The sequence below is a fragment of the Somniosus microcephalus genome, chromosome 11, assembly GCF_052327205.1.
Source record: "Somniosus microcephalus isolate GS21.2 chromosome 11, FLI_Smic_1.0, whole genome shotgun sequence".
Taxonomy (NCBI): Eukaryota; Metazoa; Chordata; class Chondrichthyes; order Squaliformes; family Somniosidae; genus Somniosus; species Somniosus microcephalus.
The window spans coordinates 200,580,916-200,607,275 of NC_140997.1; the positions used below are offsets into that span (position 1 = coordinate 200,580,916).

Here is a 26,360-nt window from a genome sequence, read left to right on the forward strand (position 1 = left end):
TTATACTGTTAAACCTTGGTCCTCAGAATTTGACCATGATGAGCCCCAACACCAGCAGCACCAGGCACACTAGCAGCACCAACAACAACACCAACCTTCTTCGCAATCACCTGATGCTGCACAGGATAGAGGGCATCAGCACCCGACCACATTGTTGCCCGGAAGGCAAGGGATGGCCTCACCATGACCAGATTTACTTCATTTGACTCTGTACACCCTGGCTGCCACATGATGTGCCAGGTTGACACCACCCCACACCAACACCATAAAGCATCCCTACAATGACTAAGCCATTCTTTTCACACTCACCACCATGGCGGAGGGTACCGTTATGCCTCACCATTCACTGCAACTCCCTAAGCCACTTCCAAAGGTGCACACAAATCTGTCCAAGAATACAAAGTGTTGAAAATAAAAAGGTTTCAATGTTTGACAGCACATTAACAGAAACTTTACATGAACTTTGAAATAAAACATCCAAGTGCCTACCCTTGTGTGTTGTTAGTTGATATGATTGCACTAGGATGAGGGTGAGTGTGAGGGGTGGCTAGTGAGATGGGGATGTGATAATGTAGATAGAGAGGGATGGGTGGAGGTGCAAGGTAAGTTGGTGTGAGTAAGGATGTGCAGGAATATGGTAAGGAAAGCAGAGTGATGGGGATGTGATGAGAGGCGCAGGAGGATGAAGGTAAGAGATCATTGAAACGTTTGCGCCACTGCACCCAGGTCCTCCTGACCACATCCCTGCTTGTGCCCTCCTGTGCAATGTGCAACCAGGCTGTTTTGGTCTCCTGGGGAGGTGTCTTCCACCCATCAGAAGGGAAGGGGACCTCCCTGTGTGCTCTGACTCCCTCCACAAGCATATGGAGGGAGTCATGTGAAAACCTGGGTGCAGCCCTGCACCTCTGTGCAGTTATTGTCAGTGTTTGCAGCACTTCAGTGCTGTAGAACACCGATAGCACAAATGTTATAAGAAAGTTGGCCATGGTCTCTTTAAGGAAACTGGTTGATGACGCGTCATGAATGACGTCACCAGACCCGCCTCCTCTAATTGGCCCAGGAAACGCGCTGGGCAGGCTTAACAAGCCCTATCAACGTAATTTCATTTTCCAGAGCGGGATGGAGCCAGCAGTGGGGCTGTGACCTGCCACCAACACCTCCCGCCCTGGACCCGGTGAGGTAAGGAAAATCTCGGCCCGCATCTCTGACAATGAATCACTCCCCCCAGTAGTGTACTGAAATATCAGCCTAGATTATTTACCCAAATCCTGAAGATGGAACCCACAACCTTCTGATTCAGAGGCTACCATTGAGCCAAGGTTGATACGGAAAAATTGACAGAGGTTTATTTATTTACAGATGTCCTTAAATAGTCAGTGAGTTCTTGTGTAATAATACAGCTATAACAGGAATGCTAAATGTAAATGATACTGCTGATACTGAGTTTAATAATAGATGAAATGACGTCTCTTTAGGGATGAAAAACTTATGCCTGCATTTTCTTTACTTCCCAGAACAGTAAACCAGATTCTCTGCTCAAAATGGAAGATGGAAAATCAGACAAATCATTTTTGACAGGAAACAAAGACAACAGCAAGCTCAAGTTGATCTTCACGAATAAAAAACTACTGAGGTGTGTGGTTGAAGTATTTAATCAAAAATATATACGCCTGTATTTGATTGAAACTCATTTATCCAAAGGTTTGAAAGCATTAACTGAGTGAGTTGTCAGCATAATTGGTAAAAATGACAAATGTTGCACAAAAACTAAACCTTCTCCAGTATTTTAAATACAGCATGAAATGCACATGCTTTTCATACTTTCCAGATGATGCCATGTCAGTAATAGTGGTATATATTTAATCTAAGCCTGAACACTAATACAGTGATAATAGATGTACTTTTTTAATCTGAGCCCAGATACTTAATTTTAAACATCAACTATTCATCTGTTTAATTGTGTTTTGTAAGGAAGTTATTTATACTGTACTAAGTTCTTTTAAAAATATACGTAAAAGTTTAATTTTGATATGTGACTATAAAACTGTGCTGGTGAAAGGGTTAAATGTTTTTTGATAGTCAATGTTAAATATCAACAGTTTTTGAACATAACGGCAGCCCAGTGGTTTTGCATTTTAATGTACTAGTCTGTGATTTTCTTCTTGAGGTTTCCACACTGTGTTAGGCTTCCTCATCGCTATAAAGAGCCTAAATTAAAATGGAAGTCACCCCACACCACCCTCTACCATGCAGATTTTAATAAGATTCATGTCATATTGATGTTTATCTCAAGTAGACATTCCTAAGTAATTTTAAATGGAAAATTGGGTGGACTGCGAAAGTCGAGCAGGCCATTTGCCTCTGCACTTGCTATTTCAATTAGCAAATCTCTAATGAAGTGATGAACAGATAATGTAATGGGTTCGAGGAAGATCAGGAATCCTTCTTTCAATTCTGCATATATATCAAGGCCTTCTGGCTGCTGTTGAATAAGTAACATTTTTTAAACCCTAACCAGTTACAAGGGGACATATGTAACAGAAACTGCCTGTGTAATATAACTGATCATAGATTGCTATAGCACAATTTGGCCCATTGAGTCTGAGCTGGTGTTTTTCTCCACATGACTGTCTATAAAACATTGGTTAGGCCCCAGCTGGAGTAGTGTGGCCAATTTTGGGCACCACATTTTGGAAAAGATGTCAAGACCTTAGAGAGGGTGCAGAGGAGATTTATTAGAATGGTACCAGGGATGAAAGACTGCAGTTATGTGGAGAGACTAGAGAAGCTGGAATTGTTCTCCTTAGAGCAGAGAAGGTGAAGGGGAGATTTGATAGAGGTGTTCAAAATAAGGAGAAACTGTTTCCAGTGCCAGAAGGGTCGGTAACCAGAGGACACAGATTTAAGGTAATTGGCAAAAGAACCTGAGGCAACGTGAGGATTTTTTAACACATCGTGTTGTTATGATCTGGAATGCACGGCCTGAAAAGGTGGTGGGAGCAGATTCAATAATAACTTGCAAAAGGAAAAATTTGCAGGGCCATGGGGAAAGAGCAGGGGAGTGGGACTAATTGGATAGCTCTTTCAAAGAGCCAGCACGGGCACGATGGGCTGAATGGCCTCCTTCTGTATCATTCTATGATTCTATGACCCATCTAGTCTAGTCCCACTCCCCAAACACTTCAATGTTCTTCTTTTATAAACAACAAACTAATTCTCTTTTAAAAGAATTTATGAAATCTGCTTCAGTGATGATTTGCGGTAGAGAATTCCACATTCTAACCCTGTCTTTAATTCTATCTGTGATCTTAAATTTGTGCTCTCTCATAACTGTATTGCTGAACAATGAAAAAAAGTCATACTTTAACATAAACCATGGTAATCTTGAAAACCTCTATTAGGTCACTGCTTAACCAACTCAATTACAGTGAAAACTGCTAAACTTCTTTAGTCTCTATTCTAGAACTAAAACTCTTCATCCTTCAAAACGCCCTAGTGAATCTACACTACACCTTTTCCAAAGCTTTTTTATCTTTCCTATAATGGGGTGCCCAAAACTGAACACAGTATTCCAACCTCAACCTAAGGTTTTGTACAAGTTCAACATTATTTCCTTGTTTTTGTATTCTAAGCCTCTAGATACAACACTAAGGATTCAGTTTGTTTTTATTTTTAATCACCTAATCTACTTGCATTGTCATTTTTAATCTGTGTATCTTCAAACCAAGGTCCTTCTGCTCCTCTACTCCATTTAAAATCTTACCATATGAGATGTGTTTGCTTTCCTTAACATCTATCAACTGTTTATTTATGTCCTTTCACAATTGTAATGACAACTTGTTTCATATATTGACAACTCACTCACTGAAATATTGGCCCCGATATTTACGGGGAGTCTGCAGGGGAGTGCGGTAGTGTGGGGACAACCTGGCAAGGGGACGCGGAGGTCCTGATGAAACTAACGGCAGGGCCTCATTATAATTTTTTCCTATCGTTTCCCACCCAACAGCTGGCTAAATTGATAGGCTGGCCGGCTGCCAGGCGGGAAAACCACCGGCAGGAGCCGTAGCCAGGGACCCTTGGGGATGGTCCCTGGCAATCAAGGGGTGGGGGGCGGGGAGGAAGCAAAAGATCGGGGCTTGGGAGGTTGGCGATCACGAGAGGTAGGGAGCTAGAGATCGGGGCTCGGGAAGTTGCCGATCGCAGGAAGGAGCGAGCTAGAGATCATGGCTCGGGATGTCGTCAGGCGAGGGAGCTAGTTATCTGGGCTCGGGAGTTCAGCGATCGCTGAGGTCGGGAGCTAGAGATTTGGACTTGGGAGTTCAGCAATTATGGGAGGTATGAAGCTAGAGATTGGGCTGAGGGGGGCACGGTCTGCGATCGCGGCAGGGGGGAGAGCGAAACCACAATTGAAGATAAAGGAGGCCGAAGGCTTCCTTGAGGGGCCGGGGGGGGGGGGGGGATCATTCCTGCTCCTCCTGGCCCACAAGGAGTGCTGTAAAAGGCAGTTAGCTTCTTGAGCCAGCAGCTCCTGCCTCCGTTTTACTGCCTGGGAAACTCGCACGCCAACTGTTAAATTGAAATCAGGCTCCCAATTGTACTGTGGGAGTCTGATTTAAATATGTTGATTAAGTTTCCCACCTCTTCAAGGTGGGACACTTGCACAACACGAAACCTGCTACCATAAAGATGGCAACAGATGCGTACGCAGCAAGTTCGGGACGTGTTCCACATTTAAAACATTTTAACCCCCACCCCGAACATCTCCCGCCCGCCATGGCGGGGGGTGGGGGGCGTTAATATCGAGACCAATGTTTCTGCAGATTAGTTTCAGCTTGCATTTAATAACTGCATCCAACTATTTAAATCCTGTGTGATAGGCCAGAAACAAATCCTGATCTCCGAGTTGTTCATAATCATTGAATGCTAAAATGGTTTAAATTTCCAGCTGTTCAGCACTCATCTTGATCAGCTTAATAATGGGTGTGTAATAATTACTGTACACTTCCTATGAAAACATAATTTTTTAAAAATACACAGAAATCATTGATGATATTTGTGTTCACACTGTACTCAGATATGTGAATATTTTTGCTTTCCATTGTTGACCATATGGAAAAACATTTTTTCTTTTTGATGCCTAAACATTTTGTTTCAACAGTTGTAAAGGAGTGAAAACTCAGACCAAATCTGTAAAGTCTGATCATGTGTTCGGGTGTTTGCAAAATATTAAAGAAGACAAACCGAAACCAGTAAGAGATGAATACGAGTATGTTTCGGATGATGGTGAATTGCAGATTGATGAGTTTCCTATAAGAAGAAAGAAGACCGCTTCTAAAAGAAGTTTAACATGTAAGCAACATTCTTTTAGACTTTTATATTTGTACACACTGAAGTGTAAATCAGAATATTGGCAGTGATTACTAGGAATGTATCTTGCAGAATTAAGAGGTTTAACATTTCCTCTTTTGATGGCTTTGAAAGGTGTTAAATAAATAACATTTTGCCATCTCTAACAGTTGAAAGGGGACGTAAGTAACAGAAACTGGACAGACCGGCAGTATAGTACAACTGATAGGCAGAGCTAAGCGACCCCACAATCAACGGATCAGATCAAAACTCTGCAATCCTGCCACAAATAGTCTTGAATGGTGGTGGACTATGAAACAACTAACGGGAGGAGGAGGATCCATGAATATCCCCATCCTCAATAATGGCGGAGCCCAGCACGCGAGTGCAAAAGACAAGGCTGAAGCGTTTGCAACCATCTTCAGCCAGAAGTGCCAAGTGGATGATCCATATCGGCCTACTCCTGAAGTCCCCACCATCACAGATGCCAGTCTTAAGCCAATTTGATTCACTCCACATGATATCAAGGAACGGCTGAGCGCACTAAATACAGCAAAGGCTATGGGCCCTGACAACATCCCGGCTATAGTGCTGAAGACTTGTGCTCCAGAACTAGCCACACCTCTAGCCAAGCTGTTCCAGTACAGCTACAACACTGGCATCTACCCGACATTGAAACTTATAAAATTCTAACAGGACTAGACAAACTAGATGCAGGAAGGATGTTCCCGATGGCGGGGGAGTCCAGAACCAGGGGTCACAGTCTAAGGATAAGGGGTAAGCCATTTAGGACAGAGATGAGGAGGAATTTCTTCACCCAGAGAGCGGTGAACCTGTGGAATTCTCTACCACAGAAGGCAGTTGAGGCCAATTCATTAAATATATTCAAAAAGGAGTTAGATATATTTCTTAAGGCTAAAGGGATATGGGGAGAAAGCAGGGACAGGGTACTGAATTTGGATGATCAGCCATGATCTCATTAAATGGCAGAACAGGCTCGAGGGGCCGAATGGCCTTTTCCTGCTCCTATCTTCTATGTTTCTATGTTAAATCGACCCAATCTCTCTCCGTACATCATTCCTGCCATCCCAAGTATCAGTCTGGTGAATCCACGCTGCACTCCCTCCATGGCAAGAACATCCTTCCTCAGATAAGGCGACCAAAACTGCACACAATACTCAAGGTGTGGTCTCACCAAGGCCCTGTACAACTGCAGCAAGACATCCTTGCTCCTGTACTCGAATCCTCTCGCTATGAAGGCCAACATGCCATTTGCCTTCTTAACTGCCTGCTGCACCTGCATGCTTACCTTCAGCGACTGGTGCACAAGGACACCCAGGTCTCATTGCACTTCCCCTTTTCCCAATCTATTGCCGTTCAGATAATAATCTGCCTTCCTGTTTTTGTCACCAAAGTGGATAACCTCGCATTTATCCACATTATACTGCATCTGCCATGCATCTGCCCAATCACCCAACCTGTCCAAATCATACTGGAGTTTCTCTGCATCCTCCTCACAGCACACACACCCACCCAGCTTTGTGTCATCTGCAAACTTGGAGATATTACATTCAGTTCCCTCGTCTAGATCATTAATATATATTGTGAATAGCTGGGGTCCTAGCACCGATCCCTGCGGTACCCCACTAGTCACTGCCTGCCACTCAGAAAAAGACCCGTTTATTCCAACTCTTTGCTTCCTGTCTGCCAACCAGTTCTCTAGCCAAGTCAATACCTTACCCCCAATCCCCTGCGCTTTAACTTTGCACGCTAATCTCTTATGCGGGACCTTATCGAAAGCCTTCTGAAAGTCCAAATACACTACATCCACTAGTTCTCCCTTATCTAATCTACCAGTTACATCCTCAAAAAATTCCAGTAGATTAGTCAAGCACGATTTACCTTTTGTAAATCCATGTTGACTTTGTCCGATCCTGTCACTGTTTTCCAAGTGCTCTGCTATTACATCTTTTATAATGGACTCTAGCATTTTTCCCACTACCGATGTCAGGCTTACCGGTCTATAGTTCCCCGTTTTCTCTCTCCCACCTTTTTTAAATAGTGGGGTTACATTAGCTACCCTCCAATCCATGGGAACTGTTCCAGAGTCTATAGAATTTTAGAAGATGACCAGCAATGCATCTACTATTTCTAGGGCCACTTCCTTAAGTACCCTAGGATGTAGATTATCAGGCCCTGGGGATTTATCGGCCTTCAATCCTGTCAATTTCCCTAACAGCATTTCCCTACAAATGCTGATTTCATTCAATTCCTCCCTCTGATTAGACCCTATGTTCCCCGACATCTCTGGGAGGTTATTTGTGTCCTCCTTTGTGAAGACAGATCCAAAGTATATATTTAATTGGTCTGCCATTTCTTTGTTCCCCATTATAAATTCCCCTGATTCTGACTGCAAGGGACCTACGCTTGACTTCAGCAATCTTTTTATCTTCACATATCTATAGAAGCTTTTACAGTCAGTTTTTATGTTCCCTGCAAGCTTACTTTCATACTCTATTTCCCCCCTCTTAATTAATCCCTTTGTTCTCCTTCGTTGAATCCTAAACGGCTCCGAATCCTCAGGTTTGCTGCTTTTTCTGGCCAATTTATATGTCCTCGCCTTGGATCTTATGCTATCCCTAATTTCCCTTATTAGCCACGGTTGAGCCAACTTTTTTGTTTTATTTTTATGCCAGACATGGATGAACAAATTCTGTAGTTCATCCATGCGATCTTTAAATGTTTGCCATTGCATATCCACCGTCAACCCTTTAAGAAACGTTCCCCAATCCATCCTAGCCAACTCGCGCCTCATACCATCGTAGTTTCCTTTATTTAAATTCAGGACCCGAGTCTCTGAGTCATCTACTTCACTCTCCATCTTAATGAAGAATTCTATCATATTATGATCGCTCCTCCCCAAGGGGCCTTGCACAAGATTGCTAATTAATCCTTTCTCATTACATAATACCCAGTCTAAGATGGCCTGATCTCTAGTTGGTTCCTCGACATATTGGTTCAGGAAACCATCCCGTATACACTCTAGGAATTCCTCCTCCACAGTATTGTTACTAATTTGGTTAGCCCAACCTATACGTAGATGAAAGTCACCCATGATAACTGTTGCACCCTTATTGCACGCTGATATACCTATCAATTCCTCCAATAAAAGGCGAAGAGTTACGAAGGTGACTAAAGGTTTTTATTGACTAAATAACAGAGCCCACTCTCGTGGGTGATCCGATCCAAGCAGGAGGAATACCAGCCAGTCGCTCACCTTTATACCTGGCCTGGTGGGTGGAGCCAAGGCGGAGTCGGCAGTGGTCATCCCAGGTATAGCAGTGTGGCAAGAGGCGACCTCGTACCGTGATACAATAGTGGTCAGTGATACAGTTATAACGAACAGTGGTGAACAGTGCTAACTACTAACAGTGATACGATAGTGAACGTGGTTTACCACATTCACCCCTTGTTTAGAATTAAGTCCGGCGGGGTGAAGTGTACTACCAATTCTGGTAGGTCAGTCTGTCCGGAGGCTTCGTAAGCCTCTCCGATCGCCGCAGCGGTGGTGTTGCCTTATCCGGTGTTGATGCTGGTGTTTGCGTGGTCGGCGAGGGCTCGTGGGGTTCCGGCATGCCGTCTACCTGGACTGAGGTTGGGGGGGGTGGTGGCGGTGTTTCCGGATCGGCTGAGGGTGCGAGGTCTCGTAGGGAGACAGTGTCCTCCCGCCCGTCTGGGTACGCCACGTAGGCGTACTGGGGGTTGGCGTGCAGGAGGTTCACCCTCTCGACCAGGGGGTCCGTTTTATGGGTCCTCACGTGTTTCCGCAGCCAGACCGGCCCCGGGGCGGTCAGCCAGGTTGGTAGAGTGGTTCCCGTAGTCGACTTCCTGGGGAAAACGAACATTCGTTCATGGGGGGTGGTGTTAGTGGCCGTGCAAAGTAATGACCGGATGGAGTGCAGCGCTGTCGGGAGGACTTCTTGCCAGCGGGAGGTTGGGAGGCCCTTAGACTTTAAGGCTAAGAGGACGGCCTTCCATACCGTCGCGTTCTCTCTTTCCACCTGACCGTTACCTCTGGGGTTGTAGCTGGTGGTCCTGCTTGCTGCAATACCTCTCTCTAGGAGGAATTGCCGGAGTTCCTCGCTCATGAAGGAGGAGCCCCGGTCGCTGTGTATATAGTTCGGGAACCCGAACAAGGCGAAGAGGGCATTCAGGCACTTAATGACCGTGCTACTGGTCATGTCGGGGCAGGGGAAGGCAAAGGGGAAACGGGAGTACTCATCAACGATGTTGAGGAAGTACACATTACGGTCAGAGGACGGGAGGGGCCCCTTAAAGTCGATGCTCAGGCGCTCGAAGGGGCGGGTGGCCTTGATCAGGCTTGCTCGGTCCGGCCTATAGAAGTGCGGTTTGCACTCCGCACAGGTCTGGCAGTTCCTGGTCATGGTCCTGACCTCCTCGATGGAGTAGGTCAGGTTGCGGGCCTTAATGAAATGGTAGAGTCTGGTGACTCCGGGGTGGCAGAGCTGGTCGTGGAGGGTCTGAAGCCTATCGATATGCGCGCTGGCGCATGTCATTCGTGAAAGGGCATCAGGGGATTCGTTCAGCTTGCCTGGCCGGTACAAGATCTCATAATCGTAGGTGGAGAGCTCGATTCTCCATCTCAAAATCTTGTCATTCTTGATTTTGCCCTTCAGCTTGTTATTAAACATGAAAGCCACCGAACGCTGGTCGGTGAGGAGGGTAAATCGTTTGCCTGCCAGGTAGTGCCTCCAGCGCCGTACTGCCTCCACGATCGCCTGGGCCTCTTTCTCGACCGACGAATGTCGGATCTCGGGGCCCTGTAGGGTCCTTGAGAAGAAGGCCACTGGCCTCCCCTCCTGGTTTAGGGTGGCGGCTAAGGCGAAGTCGGATGCGTCGCTCTCCACCTGAAAGGGGATGGACTCGTCCACTGCGTGCATCGTGGCCTTGGCTATGTCTCCCTTAATGAGGGAGAAGGCCGCGCACGCCTCCTCCGTGAGGGGGAAGGAAGTGGCTTTCAGGAGGGGTCTGGCTTTGTCCGCGTAATTGGGTACCCATTGGGCATAGTAGGCGAAAAGCCCCAGGGTTCTCCTAAGTGCTTTAGGGCAGTGGGGGAGGGGTAGCTCCATGAGGGGGCGCATTCTTTCTGGGTCGGGGCCGATGATTCCGTTCTCCACTACGCAGCCGAGGATGGCAAGGCGCGTGGTGTTAAACACGCATTTCTCCTTATTGTAGGTGAGGTTCAGCCGTTGGGCCGTACGGAGGAATTTCTCCAGATTCGCGTCATGTTCCTGCCGGTCGCGGCCGCAGATAGTGACGTTATCTAGGTAGGGGAATGTAGCCTGCAGTTCGTTCTGGTCAACCATCTGGTCCATCTCCCTTTGGAAGACCGAGACCCCATTAGTGACACCGAAGGGGACCCTAAGGAAGTGGTATAGGCGCCCATTCGCCTCGAAGGCGGTATACTGGCGGTCCTCAGGGTGGATAGGGAGTTGGTGGTAGGCCGACTTCAGGTCGATGGTCGAGAATACTTTATACTGTGCAATCTGATTGACCATGTCAGATATGCGGGGGAGGGGGTATGCGTCCAGCTGGGTATATCTGTTTATGGTCTGGCTGTAGTCGATGACCAGGCGGTTTTTATCGCCGGTCTTTACGACTACGACCTGGGCACGCCAGGGGCTGCTGCTCCCCTCGATAATGCCCTCTTTCAGGAGGCGCCGCACCTCAGAGCTAATGAAGGCTCTGTCCCCGGCGCTATACCGCCTGCTTTTGGTAGCGACGGGTTTGCAGTCAGGGGTAAGGTTAGCAAACAGAGAGGGTGGCGGGACCTTGAGGGTGGAGAGGCTGCAGGTGTTACGCGGTGGGCGGTTTAACGTTTGCTGGTTGTTGACTGTGAGTGGGGGGAGGGGTCCACCGTATGCTAGGGTTACGCTTTGGAGGTGGGATTGGAAGTCCAGCCCTAGTAGGACGGCAGCGCAGAGATGGGGGAGGACGAGGAGTTTAAAGTTTTTATACTCCGTGCCCTTAACCGACAGGGTCACGACACAGTAGCCGCTGATGTCCGTGGCGTGGGACCTCGATGCCATCGAGATTCGGCTGCGCGTTGGTAGGACAGAGAGGGAGTAGTGGCTCACCGTGTCTGGGTGGATGAAGCTCTCCGTGCTTCCGCTGTCGAACAGGCAGGTCGTGGCGTGGCCGTTCACTTTGATGTCCATCATTGACTTGGACAGATGGTGCGGGCGGGCTTGGTCCAGGGTGACGGAAGCTAGTGTGTAGCTGAGCGAGTCGTTGTCATCTGCGGGCGAGGCGGTCGGGCGTGGTGAGTAAAATGGCGTCTCCCACGAGGTAGGGCCCCATGAGGCACTATTGGGGTCGGTTGCCTTAATCAAAGATGGCCGCCCCCATGACTCATGTGTGGGGATGCTGGCCTCAGTTGCCCTAAACAAAGATGGCCGCCCCCATGACTCATGTGTGGGGATGCTGGCCTCAGTTGCCCTAAACGAAGATGGCCGCCCCCATAGTTCGCATGCGGCACTGCTGGCCTCTGAGGATCCGCTCCTGCAGGCCTTGGAGAAGTGGCCTTTCTTCAGGCAGGTTTTACATATGGAGTTCTTGGCTGGGCAGCGCGACCTCGGGTGCTTCTCCTGGCCACAAAAAAAACAGCCGGCGGCCCGATCGCGGATGCCCGATGTCGGGGCCGGTGCCGGGGGTGGCGGGGCCGGTCGGGTCCGGGACGCCGACGCAGAGGTAGGTCCCGGGGGCGGCGCTGGGAAGGGTGCTGTGGTAGGGGTCGGGCCCGAGTCCCAGGGTCGCGAGCAGTACCTGGTGAATGCTTCCTGATCTTGGTGGGCCACTTCCAGGGAGATAGCGAGGGCTTCAGCTTTTTCCATGCTGAGGTCTTTAGCTTCCAGCAGTCTTTGCCGTGAGTACTCGGACCGTAGGCCTTTCAGGAATGCGTCGCGGATATTATCTTCAGTATTTTCGGCTGCTGACACCGATTTAAACTCACAGTTCCTGGCGAGTGCATATAGCGCCTGTGAGAATTCGGCTACTGATTCTCCTGGCTGTTGCGGCCGTGATCTTAGGAGGTGCCTAGCGTACATGTAGTTTACCGGGGTCCGGTACTTCTGTTTCAGCAGGTTGATGGCGGTCTCGTAGGTAGTCATGTCCTCGATGAGAGTGTATACTCTCGGGCTCAGTTGTGCCTGCAGGACACTTAGTTTGGATGCCTGAGGGACGCTGGATTCTCTCAGGTATGATTCGAAGCAGACCAGCCAGTGTTTAAAGTCTGCGGCTGAGTTTGCTGCTCGTGGGTTCAGGTCCAGGTACGGCGGTCTGAGGGCTCGCAGCCAAGCTGGCTGGTGTGGCTGTGCTCCTGGGAGCTGCGCTGGTGGCTCCTCCGCCGGTTGTGACTCGTTGTCGGACATCATTAAATTTAGTCAATAAAATTGATATACCTATCAGTACGGCGCTGGAGGCACTACCTGGCAGGCAAACGATTTACCCTCCTCACCGACCAGCGTTCGGTGGCTTTCATGTTTAATAACAAGCTGAAGGGCAAAATCAAGAATGACAAGATTTTGAGATGGAGAATCGAGCTCTCCACCTACGATTATGAGATCTTGTACCGGCCAGGCAAGCTGAACGAATCCCCTGATGCCCTTTCACGAATGACATGCGCCAGCGCGCATATCGATAGGCTTCAGACCCTCCACGACCAGCTCTGCCACCCCGGAGTCACCAGACTCTACCATTTCATTAAGGCCCGCAACCTGACCTACTCCATCGAGGAGGTCAGGACCATGACCAGGAACTGCCAGACCTGTGCGGAGTGCAAACCGCACTTCTATAGGCCGGACCGAGCAAGCCTGATCAAGGCCACCCGCCCCTTCGAGCGCCTGAGCATCGACTTTAAGGGGCCCCTCCCGTCCTCTGACCGTAATGCTTGGATCGGATCACCCACGAGAGTGGGCTCTGTTATTTAGTCAATAAAATTGATATACCTATCAATTCCTCCAATAAAAGGCGAAGAGTTACGAAGGTGACTAAAGGTTTTTATTGACTAAATAACAGAGCCCACTCTCGTGGGTGATCCGATCCAAGCAGGAGGAATACCAGCCAGTCGCTCACCTTTATACCTGGCCTGGTGGGTGGAGCCAAGGCGGAGTCGGCAGTGGTCATCCCAGGTATAGCAGTGTGGCAAGAGGCGACCTCGTACCGTGATACAATAGTGGTCAGTGATACAGTTATAACGAACAGTGGTGAACAGTGCTAACTACTAACAGTGATACGATAGTGAACGTGGTTTACCACACACGCGTCTCTAATTCCCGTTTAATGCCATCCCCAACCTCAGCATTACTGTTTTGGGGTCTGTATACAACTCCCACTAACATTTTCTGCCCCATGGCATTTCTCAGCTCTACCCATACAGATTCTACATCATCAGAGCTAATATCCTTCCTTACTATTGTGTTAATCTCTTTAAGCAGCAATGCTACCCCACCTCCTTTTCCTTTTTGCCTGTCCTTCCTGAATATTGAATACCCCTGGATATTGAATTCCCAGTTTTGGTCACCCTGGAGCTATGTCTCCGTAATCCCAATTATATCATATCCGTTTACATCTATTTGCGCAGCTGATTCATCCACCTTATTACGAATGCTCCTCGCATAAAGCCTTCAGGTTTTTTTTTTTAACAATCTTAGTCCTTTTAGAATTATTATTTACTGTGGCCCTGTTTGATTTACACCCTTGATTTCCCTGCCTTCCACTTTTGCTTTTCTCCTTCCTGTCTTTTGCTTCCATCCTTGCTTCCCTTTCCTCTGTCTCCCTGCACAGGTTCCCAACCCCATACCATTTTAGTTTAAACCCTCCCCAACAGCACTAGCAAACACTCCCCCCTAGGAGATCGGTCCCGGTCCTGCCCAGGTGCAAACTGTCCAGTTTGTACTGGTCCCACCTCCCCCCCCAGAACCGGTTGCAATTTCTCAGGAATTTGAATCCCTCCCCCTTGCACCATTCCTCTAGCCACGTATTCCTCTGAAACATCGAAACATAGAAGATAGGAGCACGAGTAGGCCATTCGGCCCCTCGAGCCTGCTCCGCCATTCAATGAGATCATGGCTGATCATCCAAGTTCAGTATCCTGTCCCTGCCTTCTCCCCATATCCCTTGATCCCTTTAGCCCTAAGAAATATATCTAACTCCTTCTTGAATATATTTAATGAATTGGCCTCAACTGCCTTGTGTGGTAGAGAATTCCACAGGTTCACCACTCTCTGGGTGAAGACATTCCTCCTCATCTCAGTCCTAAATGGCTTACCCCTTTTCCTTAGACTGTGACCCCTGGTTCTGGACTCCCCGGCCATCGGGTACATCCTTCCTGCATCTAGTCTGTCTAGTCCTGTTAGAATTTTATAAGTTTCAATGAGATTCCCCCGCTCGTTCTTCTAAACTCCAGCGAGTATAAGCCCAATCGACCCAATCTCTCCTCATACGTCATTCCTGCCATCCCAGGTATAAGTTTGGTGAATCTTCGCTGCACTCCCTCCATGGCAAGAACATCCTTCCTCAGATAAGGTGACCAAAACTGCACACAATACTCAAGGTGTGGTCTCACCAAGGCCCTGCACAACTGCAGCAAGACATCCTTGTTCCTGTACTCGAACCCTCTCGCTACGAAGGCCAACATATCATTTGCCTTCTTAACCGCCTGCTGCACCTGCATGCTTACCTTCAGCGACTGGTGCACAAGGACACCCAGGTCTCGTTGCACTTCCCCTTCTCCCAATCTATTGCCGTTCAGATAATAACCTGCCTTCCTGTTTTTGCCACCAAAGTGGATAACCTCGCATTTATCCACATTATACTGCATCTGCCATGCATCTGCCCAATCACCCAACCTGTCCAAATCATCCTGGAGTTTCTCGGCATCCTCCTCACAGCACACACGCCCACCCAGCTTTGTATCATCTGCAAACTTGGAGATATTACATCTAGTTCCCTCGTCTAGATCATTAATACATATTGTGAATAGCTGGGGTCCTAGGACCGATCCCTGCGGTCCCCAACTAGTCACTGCCTGCCACTCGGAAAAAGACCCGTTTATTCCAACTCTTTGCTTCCTGTCTGCCAACCAGTTCTCTATCCAAGTCAGAAATATCCTTCTATTTCTACTCTGACTTGCACGTGGCACTGGTAGCAATCCTGAGATTACTACTTTTGAGGGGTCCTATTTTTTAATTTACCTCCAACTCCCTATATTCAGCTTTTAGAACCACATCCCGTTTTTTTACCTATATCGTTGGTACCTATATGCACCACAACAACTGGCTGTTCAAAGTCCCCCTCCAGAATGCCCTGCAGGCGCTCCGAGACATCCTTGACCCTTGCACCAGGGAGGCAACATACCATCCTGGAGTCTCATTTGCGGCCGCAGAAATGCCTATCTATTCCCCTTACAATAGAATCCCCTGTCACTATAGTCTCCTGCTCTTTTTTCTTCTGTCCTGTGCAGCAGAACCACACATGGTGCCAGGAAGTTGGCTGCTGCTGCCTTCCCCCGATAAGCCATCTCCCCAACAATATCGAAAGTGGTATATCTGTTTGAGAGGGGGATGGCCACAGCGGACCCCTGCAGTAGCTGCCTGCGCCTACTACTCTGCCTGGCGGTCACCCATTCCCTTCCTGCCTGTGCAGCCTTTACCTGCGGTGTGACCAACTCCCTAAACGTGCTATCCACGACGTCCTCCGCATTGCGAATGCTCCAGTATGTATCCATTTGCAGCTCCAGCGCCGCAATGCGGTCTGCCAGAAGCTGCAGCTGGATACACTTCCCGCACACATGGTCCCTGTGACCCTGATTTCCCACATAGTGCAGGAGGAACATGCCACGGGGTCGAGCTGTGCTGCCATGACTTACCCTTTAATTAATACATATTAAATTACATCAAATTAATAGCACTAATTACACTACAATTAAATGATATACTCAAGGGCCCATGTTTACTAGCACTCCCTGCTACACAACAGAGACCTTAGAAACTATAAACTATAATAATGAAACAATCCATGCCCGAATGCAGCAAGACCTGGATGAATTTCACGCTTGGGCTGATTGAGTGGCAAGTAACATTCGCGCCACACAAGTGCCAGGCAAAGACTATCTCCAACAAGCGAGAGTCTAACCACCTCCCCATGACATTCAGTGGCATTACCATCACCAAATCCCCCACCATCAACATCCTTGGGGGGTCACCATTGAGCAGAAACTTAACTGGACCAGCCACATAAGTACTATGGCTGCAAGAGCAGCTCAGAGGCTGGGTGTTCTGCGGCGAGTGTCTCACCTCCTGACTCCGCAAAGCCTTTCCACCATCTACAAGGCACAAGTAAGGAGTGTAATGGAATACTCTCCACTTGCCTGGATGAGTGCAGCTGCAACAACACTCAAGAAGCTCGACACCATCCAGGACAAAGCAGCCCGCTTGATTGGCACCCCATCCACCACCTTAAACATTCACTCCCTCCACCACCGACGTACCGTGGCTGCAGTGTGTACCATCTACAAGATGCACTGCAGCAACTCACCAAGGCTTCTTCGGCAGCACCTCCCAAACCCGCAACCTCTTCCACCTAGAAGGACATGGGCAACAGGTACATGGGAACACCATCACCTCCAAGTTGCACACCATCCTGACTTGGAAATATATCGCCGTTCCTTCATTGTCGCTGGCTCAAAATCCTGGAAGTCCCTCCCTAACAGCACTGTGGGAGTACCATCACCACAAGGACTGCAGCGGTTCAAGAAGGCGGCTCACCACCACTTTCTGAAGGACAGTTAGGGATGGGCAATAAATGCTGGCCTTGCCAGCGATGTCCACATCCCAGGATCGAATATTTAAAAAAAATACAATTATGGGGTGAAAGGAGGGGGGGATACACAAAAGGAGCTGGAGAACCGGAGAGTCGGGCGGGGGGAGAGTGGGGGAGTTAGTGTTATATTGTTAGTGAGCTCATGAAGAGATTTAAACAAGGATGGGAATTTTAAATTTGAGGTGTTGGGGACTGGGATCCAATGTAGGTCAGGAAGGACAGGGGTGAGCGGAACTTGGTGCAGAATAGGATACAGGCAGCAAAGTTTCGGATGATCTGAAGTTTACAGATGTTTGAGGATGGTAGGCCAGCCAGCAGAGCTTTGGTATAGTCAAGCCTGGTGGTGACAAAGGCATGGATGAGCATTTCAGCAGTAGTTAAACTAGGGCATTGGCAGAAGCGGGTGATGTTACAGAAGTGGAAGTAGGCAATCTTTGTGATGGAACGGATATATGGTCGGAAGCTGAGCTTGGGCTCAAATAGGATGCTGAGGTTGCGAACAGTCTGGCTCAGCCTGAGACAGAGGCCAGGAATTAGCAACAACTTATATTTATGTCGTGCCTTTAACGTAGTAAAACGTCCCAAGGCACTGCACAGGAGTATTTTAAGACAAAAAATTTGACACCGAGCCGCATAAGGATAAATTAGGGCAGGTGACCAAAAGCTTGGTCAAAGAGGCAGGTTTTAAGGAGCATTTTAAAGGAGGAAAGAGAGGTAGTGAGGTGGAGAGGTTTAGGCAGGGAATTCCAGAGCTTAGGACCTAGGCAACAGAAGGTCCATGGTGGCAAGTATGGAGCAAGTTGGCACCCAAGACGATGGCTTCGGTCTTCCCAATGTTTACCTTACCCTTTAATATTGCTCTTCTAATTAATTAACATTTTTTTGGTTCTTAGTTTTATCAAAGACCAAAGAGAGTGTCGAACATGCTGAAATGAAGGAACCTGTGGTCCAGCACAGTTCTAACCAGGTATGTCAGCACATATTCACCAATTACGTGTGGGATTAAGTTTATAAGTACTCCGACTTGTAAAACTGACAGTGGCTGAGAGTCAGCTGAACAGAAAGATATATTTGCAACAATGTTCGTTACAAGTCATCCTGATCACATAACATGGATGTGCCGACTCCTGATGTTACAGGCAAATCTCCCAGCAATGTTGTTTTACATTGGGAGTCAACAGCTGGCACAGGTGATCTGGGATTCTAATGTCTAGCTTGGGCGACTTGCAAAATTGTTGTGAAATTGAGAGCAAAAGTCACTGCACTATTAAAGTTAACTAACAATTGTCTGGGATGAATAAGGCAAATCAACTTTTCATTTCTTGTTTTATATCCTTGCTGTGCAGTTATCACTTGCAATTCATTTTTATTCTAATAATTTCGTTTGTGGGTTCACCCGTAGGATGACAACTCATCTGATGAAGATTCACTTCATATTGATACTGAGGCAAAGCCAGATCCTAGTACTGATAAAAAGACTGAAATAGGTAGTTCTGCTGGGATACTGGATCTGCTACAGGCCAGCAAACAGGTTGGAGGCCTTGAGTACAGTGGAAACAGGTACAAATCATAGCTCCAAAAATTAAGGAATAGAATTTAGAGTTTTGATAAGCTGCAATTGACCAGTAAATTATAATGGCTATTTTAAAAAAAAAATCTCTTTGTTTTGGAGTTCCTGCACCCTTGCCTCTCACTAAATTTGATTATGTTACAGTTAAGGTTTGTTCACCATTGATTAGCTGTATCATATTAATCTTGTAGGGATTCATTTAATCCAAACATTTAATCTGACAAAATCCTCTCAAATGTTTTTTTTGCAGCAAAATCGTAAAAGTAGCAAAAGTCACCAACTGTGACATCACTGACTTCAGGTACCAATAATATCCTAACGGGTTTAAAGTCAGTAATTACAGATGAATAGAGAGTAATTCAGATGGGAAAATATGGAAAAGCAATATTACTATAAAAATGGAAAATGTTATCAGATGTAAGCTCACGAGATGTGATGCGGTACTTTAGTCCAAGACATTTGGTTCATTTCTCAGATACTCAGAGGGGAATTTTAACCCCCCCAAAAAAATGGGTGGGTGGGGTTCAGGTGGGAGGTTAAAGTGTTTAAAAAAACTGAATCCTGACCAGAACCTGCCTCCAACCCATCCACTTCTGTTTTTAATAGAGGCGGGACGGGGGGCGGGCAGCCAACCCATTCCCAGAAGGCCGGTCACCCATTTAAATATTGTAATGAGGCTGACGTGCCTCAGATTTAACTCGCATTTCAAATTGAACTCTGGCTGGTCGGGTTTCGCAGGCCTCGGGAAACCCGACAGCTAATGGAAGGCGAGGACTGCTGGATCCAGGAGGATTGCTTACACTATTTATCGGTTTACTCTTGTATTGCCCTGGGCACTTCCTCCCACTAATTTTTTTAAAATTTGTTCCTGGGATGTGGGTGTCGCTGGCAAGGCCAGCATTTATTGCCCATCCCTTTTAAGTTGCTTAGAATTTAAATTTTGATGGTCCATTTGCACTGTTTGAGGTTACAGATAAGTAAAGAGAACATGAAAATGGATTTAAAGAAATTGTACTAGATGTGCAGGTAATATGTTTAAAACTGACAGAAAATTGATTTGGCTTGGTGTATAACAAATGAAAAAAATGAAATTGGGTCTGAGTATTTTGTAATGTTTGGGATTTATTGCTACAACATATGGTATATAAACCTAATGTGTAATATTATAGTTTAGGGAGATACTGAATAACAAAAATCTCAACTTAAAACTTGACTTTAAAAAAAAGTTATGTTTTTAGCCATAGAAATCTGAAAGAACATTTTATTATTTTCAAAATCTTTTCTTTCATATAACATTTACAAATTTATAAGGATGATCATTGTGAAGTTGAATTAAGAGCCCCAGTGGATTTGGAAGTGCTGCACTAAGGAATGGTAGGCCTCAGGTTTGGATCCATGATTCCCATGGAGAGATTCCCTCACCTTTTGATTGCAGTGAGATACTAGGCAGAATAAAGGGCTTCCCCACAGAGATGGAATGAAAATCAGAGGGTTTACTCAATCTAGCCACTTTGCATGCACCTTTTTAGTGTGGCCAATTGTGAGGAGAGGAGCTAAAGAATATAAATCAAATATTTATAAATAAAAAATCTACGAAGAAAAAGATTTCTCACTGCGTCCTATTGAAATAAAGTTATAATCCGGTTACATTTTTCAACTGAGTGCAATGGTTTTTCAGTTCTCTTGGGATTAATACACTAAACATGTATGTTTCACTTTTTTGTACAATGTTCTAGCAAGCTGTGAAAATAAAAGGTGTAAAATATCTTTGTTAATCAGTTTCTCATTAGCCTACTTCTGTTATAGAATCACAGAATTCTTTCCCTTCTATTTCAGCCAACCTCCGGCCTCACCCAGCACACAGGAAGCCATCCAGGGCATGTTATCCATGGCAAATCTTCAGTCCTCAGACTCCTGCTTGCAAACTTCATGGACCAGTAACCAAGTTAAAAATAGCTCATCCATAGTTCAAGGATCAAAGAAAACTAGTAGCAACGTTAATAAGCACGCAGGGAAACGGTTAGTCAAAAGCACTATGCAGAGCACTATTGACATTAATGATTATGAAGACCAGGACAGCCTAGGAGCATGTTTCAAAGATTCTGATTATGGTAAGAACATTTGATAAATAACAGTGACATAACTGTATATTAGTGAAGTTAAAAAAAAGTGAAGCAGAAGAACAACTGTCGGTTAACAACTGTTATGCAAAGTAACCTTGTACCTTTGACTGAGATTAACCAACTTTGAAGTGAAGAAAGTATAAAACCTTCTTAATATATCTTGGCATTCCAGTGTATGTAAATTTGTTTAACAGCGTTCTCTGTTTTCCCTTATTTATTAAGAAGTGCTGATAGACTAAATTGGTGACAGCAGAACCTTGATGTTCAGTGCTAAAATATTTGGCAATAATTGTTGACCTTTTAACTACTGAATATTATTTTCAACTTTTAAAGTATGTACAGTTGTATAAGACGCAACGTGTATGGCATTTGCATGCATTTTAATGTCTTTTAACCTTATGCTGAGAATCACAAAATAGCAGCAAAACCAAACAAAAAAACTGAATAGTTTTCAGACTTGTTCCTCAGTCTTCAGTATCCATTATTTTCTTTATATTGTACAACATTTCAAGATGGTTCATCTCCTCTACTCAACCCCCCAACCCCACCCCGTAAATTTATATTATAAAATTAGAATGGAGGGACTGCATGAAATGACAGAACACTTCCTTAATATACCAGATCTAAACAATACAAAATAATGGGCACAGTAGTTCTGGCAGTGGCTGATGCAGTGGCGTTCAAGTTTTAACCATTGTTCAGACTTGCCTTTCTTGAGTTTCATTCATTCTTTACCAGGATGGCAACTAGATCTTTTGATTTGGGGAGAAAGGGTTCCTCCAATTCCACCTAAGCAAATCTGTGAGCTTCTCTTAGGTATAACCATAACCTGTTCTATCTAACATCCGAGTAACTGGAAAACCGACTTTCAAAATTCTCTACAAAACTTTGAATTAAATTCAGAATTTACACATTAATTGACCCGATTACATATATTAATTAATTGTCATTAACTTAATCTCTTCCAAAACATCGGTTTTGTACTTTTAAAAATTCACCAAAGTAATATTGAGGCACAAGTTATGAAGGTCTGTCTTGAGTACTAGCCACTTTTATGCTGCTCTAGTCGTGATCGTGTAGAAGCCTCACAGCCTGAATGCATCTTAGTAATGAGCTTGCTAATGTCATTGAGTACACTGGCCTCCAGGAACAAGACATGAATTTTCTTTGCAGCCAATCAAGCAAGGGCTACAGGCAGTGCATTCCAGATCTTAACAAACCTCTGTGTGAAGAAATTTCTCCTAATTTCCCCTCTAGTTCTTTTGCCAATTATTTTAAATCTATGACCTCTTGTTACCAACCCACTTGTCAGAGGAAATATTTTCTCCAACTTGCTCTATCAAAACCCCTCATAATTTTGAATACTTTTATTAGGTCTCTCCTTAACCTTCTCTGCTCGAAGGTGAACAATCCCAGCTTCTCCAATCTCTCCACATAACTGAAGTCCCTCATCCTGGTATCATCCTGGTAAATCTCCTCTGTTCCCTCTCCAGGGCCTTGAAATTCTTCCTACGGTGTGGTGTCCAGAATTGTACACAATACTCCAGTTGAGGCCTAACCAGAGATTTGTAAAGGTTTAGCATGCCTTCCTTATTTTTGTATTCAATGCCCCTATTTACAAAGTCAAGTATCCGACATGCTTTCTTAACTGCCTTATCAATTTATCTTGCCACCTTCAAAGATTTGTAAATATGCACCCCCAGCTCCCTCTGTTTTTGCAACCCTCCAAAATAGTACCATTTAGATTATACTACCTCTCCATGTTGTTTCTCCCAAAGTTCATCACTTCACACTTATCTGCATTAAATTGTATCTGCCATGTGTCTGCCCATATTACCAGTCTGTCTATGTCCTCCTGAAGTCTATTACTATTATGCTCGCCATTTACTACATTGCCAAGATTTGTATCATCCGCAAACTTTGAAATTGTTCTCTCTGTACCCAAGTCTAGGTCATTTATATATAACAAGAAAATCAATGATCATAATACCAACTCCTGGGGGACCCCATTGCATACTTCTCTCCAGTCAGAAAAATATCCGTTTACCGCTATCTCTGCCTCCTCTCCCTTAGCCAATTACGTACCCAAATTACCACCGTCCCTTTAATCCCACGTGCTTCTATTTTCTGAATAAATCTGTTTTGTGGTACTTTATCAAATGCCTTTTGAAAATCCATATATACAACATCTACTGCACTACCTTCTTCAACCCTCTCTGTTACTTCATCAAATAACTCAATCAGGTTAGTCAGATACGATTTGTTTTTAACAAATCTGTGCTGGCTGTCCCTTATTAATCTATGCTTCTCCAAGTGAGAATTAATTTTGACCATGACAATGGTGTTTTCTGACCACTGACGTTAGACTGATTGGCCTGTAGTTACCAGGTTTATTCTTCTCCCTTTTTTGAACAGGGGTGTAACATTTGCAATCCTCCAGTCCTCTGGCACCACTCCAATATCCAAGGAGGATTGAAAGATTGTGGTCAGAGCTTCAGCTATCTCTACCCTAGGTTGCATCCCATCTGGACCGGGTGACTTGTTAACTTTGAATGATGCCAACATATTGAGCACCTCCTTTCTAACTATTTTTATATTATCCTATATTTCTACTCCCCACCCCCCCTCCTCTACTGCGACATTAGCTTCATCCTTTTCTTTTGTGAAGACAGATGCAAAGTACTCATTCAGTACCTCAGTCATGCCCTCTGCCTCCACAAGAAGATTTTCTTTTTTGTCCTTAATCGGCCCAACCATTCCTTTAACTATCATTTTACTTTTTGTATGTTTATAAAAGATTTTTGGGTTCCTTTTTATGTTACCTGCTAATCTTGTCTCATATTTCCTCTTTGCCCTTATATCCTTTTTCAGTTTCCCCTGCACGCTCTGTATTCCGCCTGGTTTTCGATTGTATTCTGTACCTGACGTTTGTCATAAATCTCCTTTTTCTGTTTTATTTTAACCTCTATTTCCTTTGTCATCCAGGGAGCTCTAGCTTTGGATGCCCCATCTTTCCTCTTTATGGGAATAAGAACATAAGAAGTAGGAGCAGGAGTAGGCCATATGGCCCCTCGGGCCTGCTCCGCCATTCAATAGGATCATGGCTGATCCGAATCTAGACTCCCGTCCACTTCCCTGCCCTCTCCCCGTAACCCCTAATTCCCTTATCTGCTAGGAAACTGTCTATCTCCGTTTTAAATGTATTTAATGTTGCAGCTTCCACAGCTCTCTGGGGTAGCAAATTCCACAGATTTACTACCCTCTGAGTGAAGAAGTTTCTCCTCATCTCAGTTTTGAAAGGGCAGCCCCTTATTCTAAGATTATGCCCCCAAGTTCTAGTCTCACCCATCAGTGGAAACATCCTCACCGCATCCACCCGATCAAGCCCCCTCACAATCTTATATGTTTCGATAAGATCGTCTCTCATTCTTCTGAACTCCAATGAGTAGAGGCCCAACCTACTCAACCTTTCCTCATACGTCAACCCCCTCATCTCCGGAATCAACCGAGTGAACCTTCTCTGAACCGCCTCGAGAGCAAGTATATCTTTTCTAAAATATGGAAACCAAAACTGCACGCAGTATTCCAGGTGTGGCCTCACCAATACCCTGTATAACTGCAGCAAGACTTCCCTGTTTTTATACTCCATCCCCCTTGCAATAAAAGCCAAGATTCCATTGGCCTTCCTGATCACCTGCTGCACCTGCATACTAACTTTTTGTGTTTCATGCACCAGGACCCCCAGATCCCTTTGTACTGTAGCACTTTGCAGTTTCTCTCCATTTAGATAATAACTTGCTCTTTGATTTTTTCTGCCAAAGTGCATAACCTCACACTTTACAATATTATATTCCATCTGCCAAATCTCTGCCCACTCACTTAGCCTGTCTATGTCCTTTTGCAGGTTTTTTATATCCTCCTCACTCACTGCTTTCCCTCCCATCTTTGTATCGTCAGCAAACTTGGATATGTTGCACTCGGTCCCTTCCTCCAAATCGTTAATATAGATTGTAAAGAGTTGGGGTCCCAGCACTGACCCCTGCGGAACACCACTAGTTACTGATTGCCAGCCTGAGAACGAACCATTTATCCCAACTCTTTGTTTTCTGTTAGATAGCCAATCTTCCACCCATGCCAGTATATTACCCCCAATCCTGTGATTTTTTATCTTGATCAGTAATCTTTTGTGTGGAACCTTGTCAAATGCCTTTTGGAAGTCCAAATACACTACATCCACTGGTTCCCCTTTATCCACCCTCACCCTGTATGTTACATCCTCAAAGAATTTGAGCAAATCTGTCAAACATGACTTCCCCTTCATAAAACCATGCTGACTCTGTCCTATTAAATTATGTTTATCCAAAAGCTTGGTTTGTACCCGAATTATCTCTGCCTTGAAGGCCTGCCATTGCTCATTCCTGGCCAATTTTTGTTTCCAGTCTACCTGTGCTAGATCCCTTCTCAAATCACTGAAATTGGCTCTCTTCCAGTTGGGTAGTTTCCACATCGATTTTTCTTTGTCCCTTTCAACTAGTTTAAACTGAATTATATTATGATCATTATTAACCCAGATGTTCTTCCACTGAAACACACTCCACTTGCCCTACTTTATTCCCCAGAACTAGATCCAGCACTGCTTCATTCCTCGTTGAGCTATTAACATACTGATTAAGAAAGTTCCCCTGTACACATTTTAGGAATTCTTCACCCTCCTTGCCCTTTACTCTGTTTTTCCCCAGTTTACATTAGAGTAATTGAAGTCCCCTACTATTGCTACTCTATTATTTTTACATTTCTCTTCAATTTTCCTCACTATTTGGGAGTCTATAGTAAACACCCAGCAATGTAACAGCTCCTTTTCTGTTCCTTAAAAAGAAAGACTTGCATTTACATAGCGCATTTCACGACCACCGGACGTCTCAAAGCGCTTTACAGCCAATGAAGTATTTTGAAGTGTAGTCACTGTTGTAATGTGGGAAATGCGGCAGCCACTTTGCGCACAGCAAGCTCCCACAAACAGCAATGTGATAATGACCAGAGAATCTGTTTTTGTTATGTTGATTAAGGGCTAAATATTGGCCAGGACACCGGGGATAACGCCCCTGCTCCTCTTCGAAATAGTGCCATAGGATCTTTTACGTCCACCTGAGAGAGCAGAAGGGGCCTCGGTTTAACGTCTCATCCGAAAGATGGCACCTCCGACAGTGCAGCGCTCCCTCAGTACTGCACTGGAGTGTCAGCCTAGATTTATGCGCTAAAGTACCCTGGATTGGAACTTGAACCCACAACCTTCTGACATCAGAGGCGAGTGTGCTACCCACTGAGCCACAGCTGATACTAACCAAATAAGTTCAGTCTTTGAACCCTCCCCCACAGCACTAGTTAACCTCCTTGTGAGGACATTGGTCCCAGCCCTG

The 26,360-nt window shown here is 45.6% G+C and overlaps 1 protein-coding gene across 1 annotated transcript in view; it reads left to right on the top strand.

Moving 5' to 3' along the window:
• The window catches only part of phf2 (PHD finger protein 2), a 143,227-nt gene that overhangs the window by 102,039 nt on the left and 14,828 nt on the right, over positions 1–26,360 (top strand). The window contains exons 14-19 of the mRNA XM_086001691.1: positions 1,515–1,633; positions 5,162–5,352; positions 18,144–18,217; positions 18,653–18,810; positions 19,071–19,121; positions 20,657–20,931. Coding sequence (XP_085857817.1) covers positions 1,515–1,633; positions 5,162–5,352; positions 18,144–18,217; positions 18,653–18,810; positions 19,071–19,121; positions 20,657–20,931 — 868 coding nt within the window. The remainder of the gene's footprint in view (positions 1–1,514; positions 1,634–5,161; positions 5,353–18,143; positions 18,218–18,652; positions 18,811–19,070; positions 19,122–20,656; positions 20,932–26,360) is intronic.